Raw genomic sequence first — 14,743 nt, forward strand, 5'->3', positions numbered from 1 at the left:
AGGATTAATTCAGAGGATATTTTTGAGATCAGGACTGGTGGTGGGAGAACTAGGGGACACCTATGGAAGCTGGGCAAGAGTGGGGTTAGCAAGGGTGTTAGAGGTGGGTTCTTTACTTTTAGAGTGGTAAATGAGTGGAATAAGCTGCCAGAGTCTGTTGTGGGTGCTATGACTGTGAGTGAGTTCAAGGTAAGGTATGATAGATACTGTGAGAATGTCGTATAGTTGTGTGGACATGATATTTAGGGCCTCCCTCGATGAGCCTAAGGACTCCCTAGAGTCGCCTGTAATAATAATAATAATAATAATATTCCCGCTAGCGACCGTAGTATTACGAAAGATACGCAAGCTTCACTAACAGGTTTCATATGTGGTGAAATCCAGCAATAATTCTTCTTATTTGTGTTATAGTAGTTTTCTTTATATCCTACGTACGTTCAGTTACTCTGGTAAAAGAATGTCCATTTCAAAATCGGCGGGCGCCATTATTCCACTTGCGAGACGCTATACTTTTCTACAGATCGTTGCGTCAATGTGACGTTTTCCTGATGAAATTTCTCTTTCATCCCTCTTCCGGGACGCACATCCGTTGGCGAACGAGGACGATGTGCCTGCTAACGCATCACTGAGTCCGCAACGGTCTCCCATAGACTTCAATGTTAAAAACTTGACCGCTGGAAAGGAACGAGTCCCTTCTAAAAAATTGATTAATTCAAAAACTAAGGATTATCTGTATTTTCAGTTGGTTGCGCTGTGTCATTCCAAAGGTAAGGGATCGTGTGCCGTGCAGTTTTGTAATTTTCCAAAGAATCAAAAAGCCCATATATATACACGTCATTACTATTATAATATCCTGTACACCCCTTTCCGTTCCTCAGGGTGGTTCATTTCCCTAGCACTTTCTCTTGTACTTAAGTTGATTTGGTATTTAGGATATATTGTGCAGGTGGTAAGAATTCAAATAGTCATCTCTGCAAGTTCTCTAAGAGTTATTAGTAAATGAGTGAACAGTACATTATTATTTTTATTATATATGAGTATCTCCATGGAGTCAGAAGACTCATCGCGGGAGACCCCAAGCTATCAAAACATTATCTATCATACATCTAATTGAACTCATTTACAGACAAAGCACTCACAACTGAGTCAGCCAATGCATTCCATTCATTGACCACTCACCAATAAACGTGACAATACCCCATAAATCAAATCTTTCAAGTTAAAAAAAAAAAAAACATCATTTAAACAACTCATTATTTATTATTATTTATTTTATTTTATTTTATTTTATTTTTTTTTTTGAGTGTGGCAAGTGCATCAGCATAGGCTCTGTTTAAGATAACAATGAAATAAAAAAAAAAAAAAAAAAAAAAACTAGCCATGTCAAATTTCCTACAGTTCAGTTCCATTAATGTAATATACAGACTATTTTTTAATCACAAAATACATAACTTTACACATTATTGTACTAAACTTATAACCTTATCCTTTGCTCATATCTCAGTCTACTCAAATCACTACAGAATCTCTGCATCAATTTTCTTAATTATTAGCACAGTTTTTCTCCATGGATATTCTCCCTGAAATCATTCTAGTATTATTTACAAAGTAGTTAGCAACAATTGAAGTCTTAACCCCCCCCCCTTTGGTCACCTCTCTTTTCTTGGATTCTGCTCTGCCACATCTTTGATGTCTGTTACTCAGCCATATCAACAGAGTTATTCCACGAATAAGAGGGTCTTTGATATGATAACTAAAAGGATATTAATAGTGGTCTTATTTCTGTATAATAACTTTGTTAATATCTATTTAATATTTATCATATCAGATAATACCACATTGCAGTATCAACATGTCATGATGGCAAGCTTAACTGGAATGTCTGATTTCCTCTAATCAGCTACTTAAATTTGTTTAAATTAACTAAATTAAATTATGTTTCCTAGTGGTTGTAATTGGTCTTTTATATTGCATTCCAGTAACCATTAATATTCAGTCAGTGACATTAAAAAATAGGGATGCTTGGTAATGATGTAATTTTAATCTAATTAGATAGTCATAAAAATATCATGTTTAAGAATATTAAATACTTAGAGTGTAACTTGTTACATTTTTATTTATTAAACAGATTCCATCTTGATTACTGATTTGAAAGTTGCTTATTTTCTTAACTTTTATAAATGGCCACTCAACAGATTTTAAAAGAAGATATTGGCTGTATTGAAGATGTCTCTGAAGAAGGTAAATTTATATTACTGTACAATACCTTGAGATCTTTTCAAGAAAATTTCATATAATTGTTTATATGCTAACTTATAACACTGAGTTGTTTGACATCTGACCTTCTGGTATTTTACCTTTCCCAACTCTGAACTAACATTAAAATTGATCATTGAGTTGTTTGGTTTTTACATTTTTACATATTATTATTACCCTAAGATCCGATGGAGTCAAAGATTCAGCTAGGAGGTCCTTTTATCATACACACAGCTCATCATACCGCACCTTAAGCACACTCAAATTCTCTGCAGACACCATACTCTCAGGCAAGGCATTCCAAAAGGTTTAGAAAAAGTTCCTTTAGTCAGCGACCAGAATCGAACTAATCATGCTCTTTCTTTAGGGGGTTAAGTGCTAAGAAGTGCAAACACCACTTCCACTGAACTACACAGACTCTCACAAAAAAGTTCCTCTAGTCGGTGACTAGAATCAAACTTGTGATGCTCTTTCTTCGGGCATTTTAGTGCTGACGAGTGTAAACACCACTTCCACTGAGCTACACAGGCCTCTGAATATTGATTATATTGAAGATGATCTCTGATTATCTGAATATTAAATTCCTACTAAATGTTAGAAAAATCCAAACATTTCTTGTTCTGATGTCTGTTATTTGCAGTTTTGTCAGTTATCGGAACATGACCCCCCTCACCTCTTTTTTTTTATTTTAGCATTGATTATTTCAACATCATCTCTCAAAACCAGTAGGGTCAGATAACTGACTAGTTTGCATGTGTATACACTTTTTTTCTCCCCATGTATGTGATATAAGGAGCCATCCTTGGAAGTTGCAAAAGGGAGTGGTGAGTAAAGGGGTAACAAGTAAATTTTTTGCATGGAGAGAGTGGTAGGAGGATGGAATGCTTTGTCCGAGAGGGTGGTTAACATGAAGAGAGTAGATGAGTTTAAGGAGGACATGATAGACTTTGTGTTGGCCTTCTATGATGAGACTTGTGATTCCATGGAAGTCAGGAAAATAATAATAATAATTTTATAGATAACCCTTACAACTTTTGTAACGTGTCCCTGAACTTTAGCTCCCTATTCAAGATTATCACCACGTATATGGCATTAACCTTGCTATTGTCAGTGCTTTTAGCAAATCTAATATTATCCTCAATCAAACAGTGCTGTTTTCACTGGAATGCATTAAAAATGCAACATTCATTTATATTTTACATGTTCCTAAAAGTTAAAATTATGACAAAATTCTATCTGTAACAAGACAGTATTTCTTTTCATTCTGTTTTGTTATATTTTTAAGTAACAGTACAGATAATGATAGTGTCTCTCTTGAAAAGTTCAACTAAGAACTCTTTCAACAGAAGTCAGCGGAGAAATGATCAAATTAAAAAAAAATGTTTCCTAATCATATTTTTGTAAATTGATGCCATTCAGTATTTCATCAGTTGAGCCAAGAGTAATTTTTTGGCTTATGTTGTCTTCAGCCTCTTTCCATCCACTACTGGATATAGGTTTCTGGCCAGTGGCATTGCTATAGCCTTTGCCGCCCTTCTCATTACACACCAAAAAAACTACAAAAAGTCAAAACAACATATAGGGTATGTTGTTTTGACTTTTTGACTATCATTATATGGTTCAAAGTGCTGCCCGAAGCGGACCCCCCCCACTTCCAGCTATGACACTGCTTCTGGCTTTCCCCTTAATTTTTCAGTTCTTTCTGTCTTCAGCCACCATCTTATATCAAGTCGTTGTAGATCATCCCTCCATCTTGTTCTTTGGTGACCTTTCTTTCTCCTGGTATCCACTCAGTTCTTAAATTTTGTCCACCTTTCATCTGTTAATCTGCTAATATGGCCAAACCATCTCCATTTACATGCTTTACAATACTTTGTAATATCTTCTACTACATTCTTTTCTCTAATTCTTTCACTTTTTGGTATGTGGAGCATTTTCTCTTCAATGCTCTTTGGGGCCACATAAACTGGCCTCTGGTTTTCTAGTAGTCCCATATCTCACTTCCATAGGCAAACACTTGAACTATTATTATTATTAACAGAAGGCCTCCATTTAGTCAAAGACCCATTACAGGAGATCTATATTTTCACATACAAAGCTCATCAAACTGTGCCTTAAACTCATTCAGTGTGTCTACATTCACCCCCACTCTTAGGCAATTCATTCCACTCTCCATGCAAAGAATCTGCTCTTCACTCCTTTGCTCACATACTCGTTATATAGTTTCTAGGGATGGACTCTTGTTCTACCCTCCCTCCCATTCTATGAAAAATTTCTTCCACATTAACCTGGTAACAATCCCTGACCAACTTATGTCTGAATCATATCTCCAGTCCATCTCCTATTCAGGTAGTGTTGCAAATTGCACTCCTCGGTCTGTCCTCATATGTACATTCTGAAGGCCATTTATCATTTTCACGAATCTTCTCTGGACTCTAACATGTTCTCATCATCATCATCATCATCAAATTCCTGCCATGTACCCTCAAGGGGTGTACAGGATATGACAGTACTATATGAAAAAATTACATCATTACTAACTTCCTATCTACAATTTTCCTCCAAATCAGTCTATTACTTGTCAAGACTCCAACATTATCAGATCTTATATTTCTATCGTCTAAGGCACTTTGTACCGTATCAATCCACCTATATCTTGGTCTTCCTCTGGGTCGTTCATTTCTTTTGTTTCCTCATTTCAGCTTTTCTTTGCTTTTATAGTGTCTCTTGCTTTTGTTTCATTAGCCATATTTTCTTACACTTTGGAAGAAAATTTTTGGTAAGAAGTTGGTGATGATGAAAGTTTGTGTTGGACTCTCATTAATGGGAACTTCTAATATTTCTTTAGAAAATTAGATATTTGTGTGCTCCACTGATTACATTTTTCCATCCTCGTTTTATTGTTTTTAACAATAAAATAAGATAATGAAGGACTTTATTTCTCTCTTTTTTTAGACATTGCCCTTTATGCTAATCAATTAGGCATTAATGTGCATGAAGAAAGGCACTTATTATGGATTGCAAGAGAAGGTATTCAAGCTTCTGTACCTTCCCCTTGGAGTCCTGTGTAAGTATAATCGATAGATAGATATTAATTATATGAATTCTCTATATATTTTATTTAAAATAAAAATTATATATTGATTAAATTATATTACTATCATCTGACCTCCATGGAGTCAGAAACTTGTTGTGGGAGATACACACTACTGCACACAATGCTCATCCAACTGTGCCTTAAACTGATTCAATGTGTCTACATTCACAACACACTCAGGCAATGTATTACACTCACCAACCACTCTCCATGCAAGGAACCTACTCCTCGTTCCTCTGCTCACGTTCTCCTTATAAAGTTTCCAGCGATGGCCCCCTTGTTTACCCCCTCTCCCATTCTATGAAAAATCTCTTCCAAGTCAACCTCATAACAACCCTGACTAGCTTATATGTCTCAATCATATCCCCTCCCCTCTTCCTACTATTCTGCATGCGAGGATCCTCCACATCATTGCCATTATCCGATGTAATGTCTTCACAACTTGTGCAACGTGGCCCCTGAATTTCAGGTCCTTGTCCACCATCACTCCTAGATCTCTCATCTACTTCTTTTAAAGTTTCCCCACCAAGTGTGCACTATGCATCCCATCATTGCTTGCTAAATCTCAAAACCTTACACTTTACAACAATGAATTGACAGTTCCAGTTATCTTCCCATTCATGCAATCTATTGAAGTCCTCCTGTAATGTCATAACATCTGCTTGACTCTGTATTGCTCCCCCCAATTTTGCATCATCTGCAAACAGCTGATTTATCACTAGTTAAACCCATCCCAATATCATTAACATACAAATTAAACAACAATGGTCCAAAATCTGACCTCTGCAGTACACCATTAGTGGCCTTCCTATTTTGGGATACTGCACAACCATATACAACTTTCTTAAACCTAGCTTACAGCTATCAGTTTATTTAACAGTTGGTTATGTGACAATCTGTCAAAAGCTTTTGCAAAATCCAAGTACACCACTGTGTATGCATCTCCCTTGTCCAAGGTATTTGTCACCTTGATATAGTACATAAGTAAGTTAGTAAAACATGATCTTCCTTTAACAAACTCATGCTGATAACCACAGACAGTACTGTTGTTATCAACCGATTTCTGTATCCTACTTCTCACCAATCTCTCCACTACCTTTGCCACAACTCCAGATATACAGACTGGCCTATAATTTGAAGCTACAGCCATGCCACCTTTATGCAGTGGAATAACTTTACCCTCCTTCCACTCCTTTGGAACCTGTGCTGTTTCAAGGCTGTTATTAAACAGACATGCCAATGCTACTGTCAATTCCCTGGAACATTCCCTTAAGATGCTTGGTGATATGTTATAAAATCCTATTGCCTTATTGACATCAAGGTTATTTATTTCCTAAAATACCTCCTACTCACTCGCAATTAAGGCCATCTTCTCCTATATCCTCTACACTTAAGTTGTCATGATTGTATCCTGATCAGGATGAATCAACCTTATAATTTGATCTATGAATACCTTAACAATGTCTTCTGCAATAGTTATCATTGTTCTTTATACTTTTCATGTAATTGATTATTACCATTATTCATCTTTTACTGCCTCCAACTACCTCCTTCTTCTTCCAGATTTCATTCTTAAGCTCCTCATTCATCCATTTTACACCTACTTTATTCAGCCTTTTGGTCTTCAGAATACATTCACACATTCATGCTGTTATGTATTTTTTTTGTCAGTTCCCAAGCATCATTTATTTCCTTAACACCCAACTCTTCATTTCATGCTATAGCTCCAAGCTGTCTCTTAAGCTTGTCATAATCACAAGCCTTATAATTCCACATGTATCTTTCCTCACAAAAGTCTGCATATGACTAGCTACAACTATCTCAGGCAACATATGTGCTGCCTGAGATAGTTATCTCTTAAGAACTTGAGAAATTCATTTTCCTTATTCCCAAATGCTATTCATTCCAATCTACATAGCCATAATTAAAATCACCCATAATAATTACTTCCTTTGTTCACTTATCCAACTTGTTTATATAAATTCAAAAGCTTCTGTTATCTCAGTCAGTAATGATTGTTCTGTTATATGATCCAAACCACTGGCCTATGTAAGAGCTTTTCTGCTGAAGGTGAATTAGACAATCACATATGGAGGTTCGCAGATTTATCCCAAAAATTCTGGTTTTCAATCTCACAAGATATACAAACTGGCTAGAGAATACTGCATTTGACAGATACAAAGCTGATTTTGCAGACATAATTAACCAACCCAATCACGCATCATCATCATCATCAAATTCCTGACATGTATCATCAAGGGGTGTATAGGATTGGTCTTCAGAATACATTCACACATTCATGTGTGATAGTACTTATGTTAATAGTTAATAGTAATTATGATAGTACTTCATGAAGAACTTACATCATTACTAACTTCCTATCAACAATTTTGTCCCAACTCGATCTGTTATCTGTCAAGACTCCAACATTATCAGATCTTATATTTCTGTCTTCCAAGACACTTTTTGCTGCATCAATACACCTATATTTTGGTTGTCTTCTGGGTCTTTTTTTCTGTCATCCTGCCAGAGAACACTTGTTTTGCTAAGTTTTCCTCTCTCATTTTGTTTAAGTGACCTCTGCTAATGCATTCCTGGATGCTGACAATGTCAAGTTTTTTCCTAATATCCTCGTTTTTAATATGATATTGCCATCTGTTCATGCCCCCTAATCTTTCTCAGGACTCTCATATCTGTGGTCTCTAATCTTTGGTTAAGTGTTTTTTTTCTAACCCAGCTCTCAGTTTCAAAAGTTAAAATTTAAATGACCACCATACCATCTGAGATTAGCTCTGCTAACGCATTCCTGGATGCTGACAATGTCAATTTCTTTCCTAATATCCTCGATTTTAATATGATATTGCCATTCATGCCATCTGTTCGTGCCCCTAATCTTTCTCAGGATTCTCTAATCTTTGGTCAAGTATTTTATTTTTAACCCGGCTCTCAGTTTCATAAGTTAAAATGGCTTGAACACTGTCTTGTGTCCAGCTAATTTAGCGTTTTGACTAATTTTTCTCTTATTCTATATAAATTTATTCAGTTGACTTCCTATCATACCAGTTTTTTTGATTCTGTTGTCTGTTTCCATATTTAATTTACCATCTTTACTAGATAGTGCCATTGCATAAGGGCAGTAGCAGACTGGAAGTGTCTAATTATAGGCCAGTTTGTATGTCATCAGTAGTTATAAAGATCTTGGAGAAAGTAGTGAGGGACCATATACAACATTGGGCAGATGAGGGTAATGTTATGTGAGAGTCAACATGGATTTGTGAAGGGGCGCTCTTGTTTTAGCAATATACTAGCCTTTTATAATAAAGTTACAAGAACATTAGATGAGGGATAGGCATATACTGCAATTTTCTTAGACTTAGCGAAGGCATTTGACAGGGGGACACATGATAAGCTGATATTTAAGTTGCAGTACATGGGTTTAGATATTGAGTTAGTCAACTAGATTCAGAATTGGCTGTCTGATAGGTATCAGAGAGTTGTGTATGATGGGGAAGTATAAAGGAGGCAGAAGAGTACAAGTGGGATCCCACAGGGTTCGGTACTGGGACCTGTGTTGTTTAACCTTTATATCAATGACATTGTCAATGGATTGCAGGGGATATTCAGTTGTTTGTGGATGATGCAAAACTGGGAAGGATTATTAGTAATAGTGCAGATGTGGTAGCCCTGCAAGAGGATTTGAATAAGCTAGATAGATGGACAAATGAATGGGGGTGTCGGTTTAATGCAGCAAAATGTAAGGTCTTGAGGTTTGGGAAACATCGATGGGATGCTGCATACTCTATGGGAGGAGTTAAACTGAAGGAAGTATGGGAGACAGGAGATCTGGGGTTGATGATTGATAGAAACCAAAAATTTAGGGGACATATTGCAAAGATGGTGAAGGTAACACAGAGGATTGTTGCAATAATGAGAAGGACACTGACCTGCAGAGATAAAAGGGTTATCATTCCATTGTATAAGACTCTGATTAGACCACACTTAGACTATTGTTCTCAGATTTGATCCCCAGGATTTGAAGGGGATAAATTAACTGTGGAAAGGGTACAAAGGCAAATAACAAAGATGGTTTCAGGACTGTACAATGTTAGTTATGAGGATTGGCTGAGAGATTGTGGACAGAGTTTGGTGGATAGAAGGAGAGGTGATGTGATTGAGACTTTTAAGCTGTTGAAAGGTGGTTACAGGGTTGACACTGGGGAGTTCTTTCACTTGGTTGAACAGAGGGAAGGAGTGATGACAAGGGGGGGCATCCCTGGAAGTTACGAAAGGAAACCGTGAGCAAAATGGTGAGGAGTGGTTTCTTTGTATGGAGGGCAGTTGAACCATGGAATGCATTGCCTGATGGAGTGGTTAGAGCGAGAATGGTCAACGAGTTTAAGGAGTGGTATGATAGACTTTGTGTTTCTTAGGAAGGACCTCCCACAGTGAGTCTTTTGACTCCATGGAGGTTTGGATAATAATAATAATAATAATAATGAAAAAAATTGTGCCTAAGTAGCTGAAATGTTTTACTTGTTCTATAGGTTCTTTATTCATGATGCAGTTGATATTTTCAGTGCTTCTGCCTATTTTCATTGTCTTTGGCTTGTTATTGCTGGCCTTCATACCATATATATTACAACAGTTATTCAGTTTAGTCAGGGAATCTTCCAGACTTGTACCAGATTTATTTAGAAGTATAACATCATCTGCAGAAAGTAAAGAGCTGACATTAACATATCCAATTTATATCAGGTTTAATACCACTTTCTTTCATAATGTGATCCATATAGATAATGAATGACAATGAGGATAATGTACATCCTTGTCTGACACCAGATTTAACATTAAACCATCTTCCTGTACTTCCTTCAATTCTAACTACTGACTTACAACTCAAATTAAGACTAAGTATTGCTTGATATAATGCCACATTGGCACCATACAACTGTAGCATTTTGAAAAGCTTTTCTCTTGGTGCTTTGTTGCATTCCTTTTCCAGATCTACAAAACTTAAAATAGAGATCTTTGTTATATTCCCATGATTTCTCAATTATATGTTGTAAAGTGAAAATCCGATCCTGACAGCTTCTATTGTCCTGAATCCAGCTTGTTCTTCACCAAGCTTCCCTTCCAATGCATAAATTTTACCAGGAACACTCAGTTAGGTGAATACCTATTTAATTCTCATATTCAGTTTTATTTCCCTCATGCATTAATTTCCTATCATGCATTAGTTAGGTTAATAGAAAACGTTAATTGGTCATTGAGGCTAATACAAGGGAAAGATGATGTATAAATTCTACAAAGGCGATAGTGAATCTTGTTACTCTATGGAAGATTGGAAATATATATATACAGTTGACCCTTGAACAACTGTGGGAGTTTGGGGTGCTGACCGCCCACATCATTCGAAAATTCAAGTATAAATTTTGACTCACAAAAAATGTAACTACTAATAGCTTACTGTTGACTGGAAGCCTTATCGATAACACATAAACAGTTGTTTAACACATAGTTTGTTTATGCTAGAGAAAAGAAAATGTTATTAAAGGAAATCATAAGGAAGTGAAATTACATCTACGGTACTGTACTATACTGTATTTATCAATATCGTAAGTTTATGTCATCTGTTTACAAGATGAATCTTTTTCTGTCAGTATCTACATCAATATCGTCTTATATGATACAAAACACTATAGATGTTTTATGTATTACTAACACTAGACATCAAAAATGAAAACATAATGTGAAAAAGAAATGATTCATATTTATTTACAGGTATAACGATTCATGCATTGATAATGAAGCAGTAGAAATGCGATTGCTTCTGGTAGACTAGTGTAATCGACATGATTGTGAAGTATCCCAGTATCCTAGCCTATACACTAATGAATGAATCATTATAATTTTTTTAATTTTATGCTAATTAATTTAACTAATTAATGAGTTATTTTATGTAGTTATGATTTAATACTGCATCTTTAAATTTGCTTACTTTTCTCTCGACTGTGAATGGCACCATGTACAGTCTGTAAGTGTTTGTGTTCGTAAGTTTTGATAATTTTAACTTTTTTTATAATTGATTTGTGTATAGTAGTAAATGATAAAATAGATTAGTGTCTACATATATTATATGCATTCATAGTATATCTAACTTTTTCTTAATTTTTTTGATATTTCTAAGCTATGTGTTTCATCTGAAAGTTTTTTCAAATTGTTGAAATCTCTAAAAAAAAAGTGTCCAGTATATTTATTTATTATTAATTTAATATAAATTAGAAAACAGCAACTGAGATGGTTTGGACACGCTGTATGCATGGACACAGACAGACTTCCTAACATCCTAATCAATACTTTTCCAACTGAAAAAAGAAGACCCGGAAGACCAAGAATTACCTGCCTGAAATTAATAAAGAACATCTCGGGATGCAGAACATATAAGGAACTTTTTCGAACAGCAAGGAATAGAGAAGACTGGAAGATCCTGCTCAAGAGAAGATTCAACCTGTCTTAGACGGAAGAGAAGAAGAGAAAGATATTTATTTAAAATAAAAAAAAAACTGTCTGTAAACTGTGCGTAATAGTGGATCCATGCAGTTCAAACCTTCGTTCTTCAACGGTCAACTGCGCACACACACACACACAGAGGGCTTGACAAATACACTCACCTATGGCAAGAATAATCCTTCATATTTATATTGGAATCAGTGTCAGCTTTAAAAAAACTTCCTAAACCTCAACAAATTTGGGTGCATGAGAATGCTCCAAATTTCGGAAGCATGTATCCTAAGAACATCAGCCCAACAGCCAAGACAACCCAATTTAGCCCACTGGGTGTGTGTGTGTTGGGGGGGGGGGGGGCTCCTAAAGGACTCTAGGACCAACTCCAGTTGCCTTCTTCAGCCTCATTTGCTCATTGTTAGTGCCTGCGTGCACATATCATAGTTTTATGTTCCCAGAAGATAGCAATTTAACATTGCCGAAATATTGGAAGGTATTGATTAAAGTTTTTTAATTAATATTTTAGTATATGTTTTCATTTCCTGAAAAATGTAAAATCATGTATAACAAACGTATAAGTTTATCTACAAGAAATAGGTATTGGAACAGTAGAGTATTTCAGAGAACCTGAATTGCCTTTTCACACTCACTTACCCATCCATCTCAATAGCTTTTGGGTCCTCCATCAGCCATGATCATGCTTTCTTCTCCTAGCAGACTTACTGTCTGCTAGGATGTTATAATTATGTCAGGTATTTTTACCTTTTCTTCCTTTAACATTTTTACCACCAATTCATGTGCCATTATTTGGCATAATTGTCAGATGTTCCAGTTTATCCCTCAAGATGTTCTCTCAGGTTGAAATAAAGACTGTTCAAGCCAATTAATTTGTTTTTGTGATATTCCTTAAACCATGCCACAATAGTACTTGCAATAAATCATGGCGCATTATTTTCAGTATTGAAATCACATTTCTAAACATATAACAGATTTATTAATATAAACAATATAACCCAACAAGTTGGACTTATATCATCAGGGGTACCAAAACTTATATTTAAAAAAAAAACTAGAAAAAAATTAATTACACATAGTAGATGTTATCAGAACTTCACAACTAGTACATAGTACATGACCAGAAAAAACTGTTGCATTATTTATTATGTATGTGTTAGATATAACATATGTCATGCCACAGAATGGGATAGCAACAACTGGCATTGTTCCAGTGCGCACATGGTAATTAATACAAGTTTTTTCTGGTCACTTTGTTTGTATGCACTAGTTGTGAAGTTCTGATAACATCGGATATGTGTACTTAATTTTTTCTAGTTTTTTTTTTTTTTTTTTTTTATATGTGTATGTATAAGTTTTGATATCCCTGATGATGTAAGTCCAGTGAGTTTATATACGACACTTGCTGAGTTATATCGTTTATTTTAATAAACCCCATTAATTATATGTTTAGAAACATGTGGTCGTAATATTGAAAATTAACTGAATTAAAAATCCCAAGAATATGGATGGCACATATTCTACCCTCATAACCTTTTGTTCTAAGAGTTCATTATAATTAGGACTGTAGTAATCCAAGAGCTTAGCTTTAATATTGCAAACAATAGACCACCACTATTACTGTATTAAAATTATTCATATGAATTTTTCTGAATATGTTATAAATAGGATATAGCTTTGATGTAGGGTTTTTTCGCTCCTACTAGAGGTCAGGTCAGTAGAATTATGGTTGATCAAATCGTTGTCACTTTGGAATACTGTTTTAAATGTAATGTAGCTTGTCGTGTGTGCATACTGCAGGTAATGACTTTAATATGAAGGTAAAAATTTCAGGAAATTAAAGTAATTATTCTTAATACAGTTCTAGTCTACATAATTTATTAGTATGAATGTTGATCACTGTGCAGCATTCATGCTGATAAATTATCAGCATGAATAAATTAGTATGGATTTTGCCACTCTTGCCCTACAGGAGATCCCCTAGCCAAACTTATCCACCTTAGAAGACAAGTTGTGGAAAAGATATGAAGGAACGTGTGTGATTATTCTTGATATTTTGATGGCATTTCATCAGGTCTGGCATAGAGAACTACGTACTAAATTTAAATTACCATAAAATGATACAATGATTTCATGGTAATTGCAACATGGCATGTTGGATAGTTTGCAACTTCATAATGTTTATCACCTATATATTCTTTCTGAAATGTTAATACTCTTTTCTCGCTAACCTCATATCCTATCCATTGTTTTGTTGATGATGGTATGCTGCATTCTCATATTCATTTGATGACCCTTATAGTTTTCAAATGCAGCTTTAAGATCTTCCATTCCCAATGACTTAAATGCTGATCTTGCAATTCTCCAGTGGAGTGAGGACAATCCAATAGAATTCAGTGCTAGCAAAATACAGTCCCATCTGTTTCTTAAAATAAAGATATCAATTCACTTCCCCTTACCTTTTAGTAATATTACAGCTTCAGTCAAGATCATATATATCTTTTTTGGGGTGATTTATATCTCTAGCATTTCCTGACACAAACATATCACATCCATAGTCTCCTCATTCTCCAAAAAACTTCATGTCCTCTTCTGTTTGAGTCACTACTACTCACCTGTACAATGCTAACACCATAGAAATTCCAAATCTGTCTAACTGCAGAATTCTGTTTTCACATTTTGGGTATCAGAAATCTCCCTAAAATGCCCTGTGCTATCCAGAAGAGGATAGATTGCTTAATGGATGACCTCTCTCTCTTTTGCTGATACACTCCATTTTCTATGTATGTTTCTACCTTATTTATGCCTTTTCTGTTTTCAGGGGCATTTCTCCACCTAATTGGCTACCATCAATCTTCCTTTACTCTAAGT

At 35.4% G+C, this 14,743-nt stretch overlaps 1 protein-coding gene across 1 annotated transcript in view; it reads left to right on the plus strand.

The window, feature by feature from the left end:
• Positions 1-877: 877 nt before the first annotated feature.
• Positions 878-14,743, plus strand: part of Cep164 (centrosomal protein 164) — a 47,462-nt gene continuing 33,596 nt past the window's right edge. The window contains exons 1-3 of the mRNA XM_090412517.1: positions 878-949; positions 2,129-2,241; positions 5,212-5,323. Coding sequence (XP_090268643.1) covers positions 2,181-2,241; positions 5,212-5,323 — 173 coding nt within the window. The 5' untranslated portion in view covers positions 878-949; positions 2,129-2,180. The remainder of the gene's footprint in view (positions 950-2,128; positions 2,242-5,211; positions 5,324-14,743) is intronic.

The sequence above is a fragment of the Typopeltis vanoorti genome, chromosome 23, assembly GCF_054136105.1.
Source record: "Typopeltis vanoorti isolate ZY-2024b chromosome 23, IOZ_Tvanoo_1.0, whole genome shotgun sequence".
Taxonomy (NCBI): Eukaryota; Metazoa; Arthropoda; class Arachnida; order Uropygi; family Thelyphonidae; genus Typopeltis; species Typopeltis vanoorti.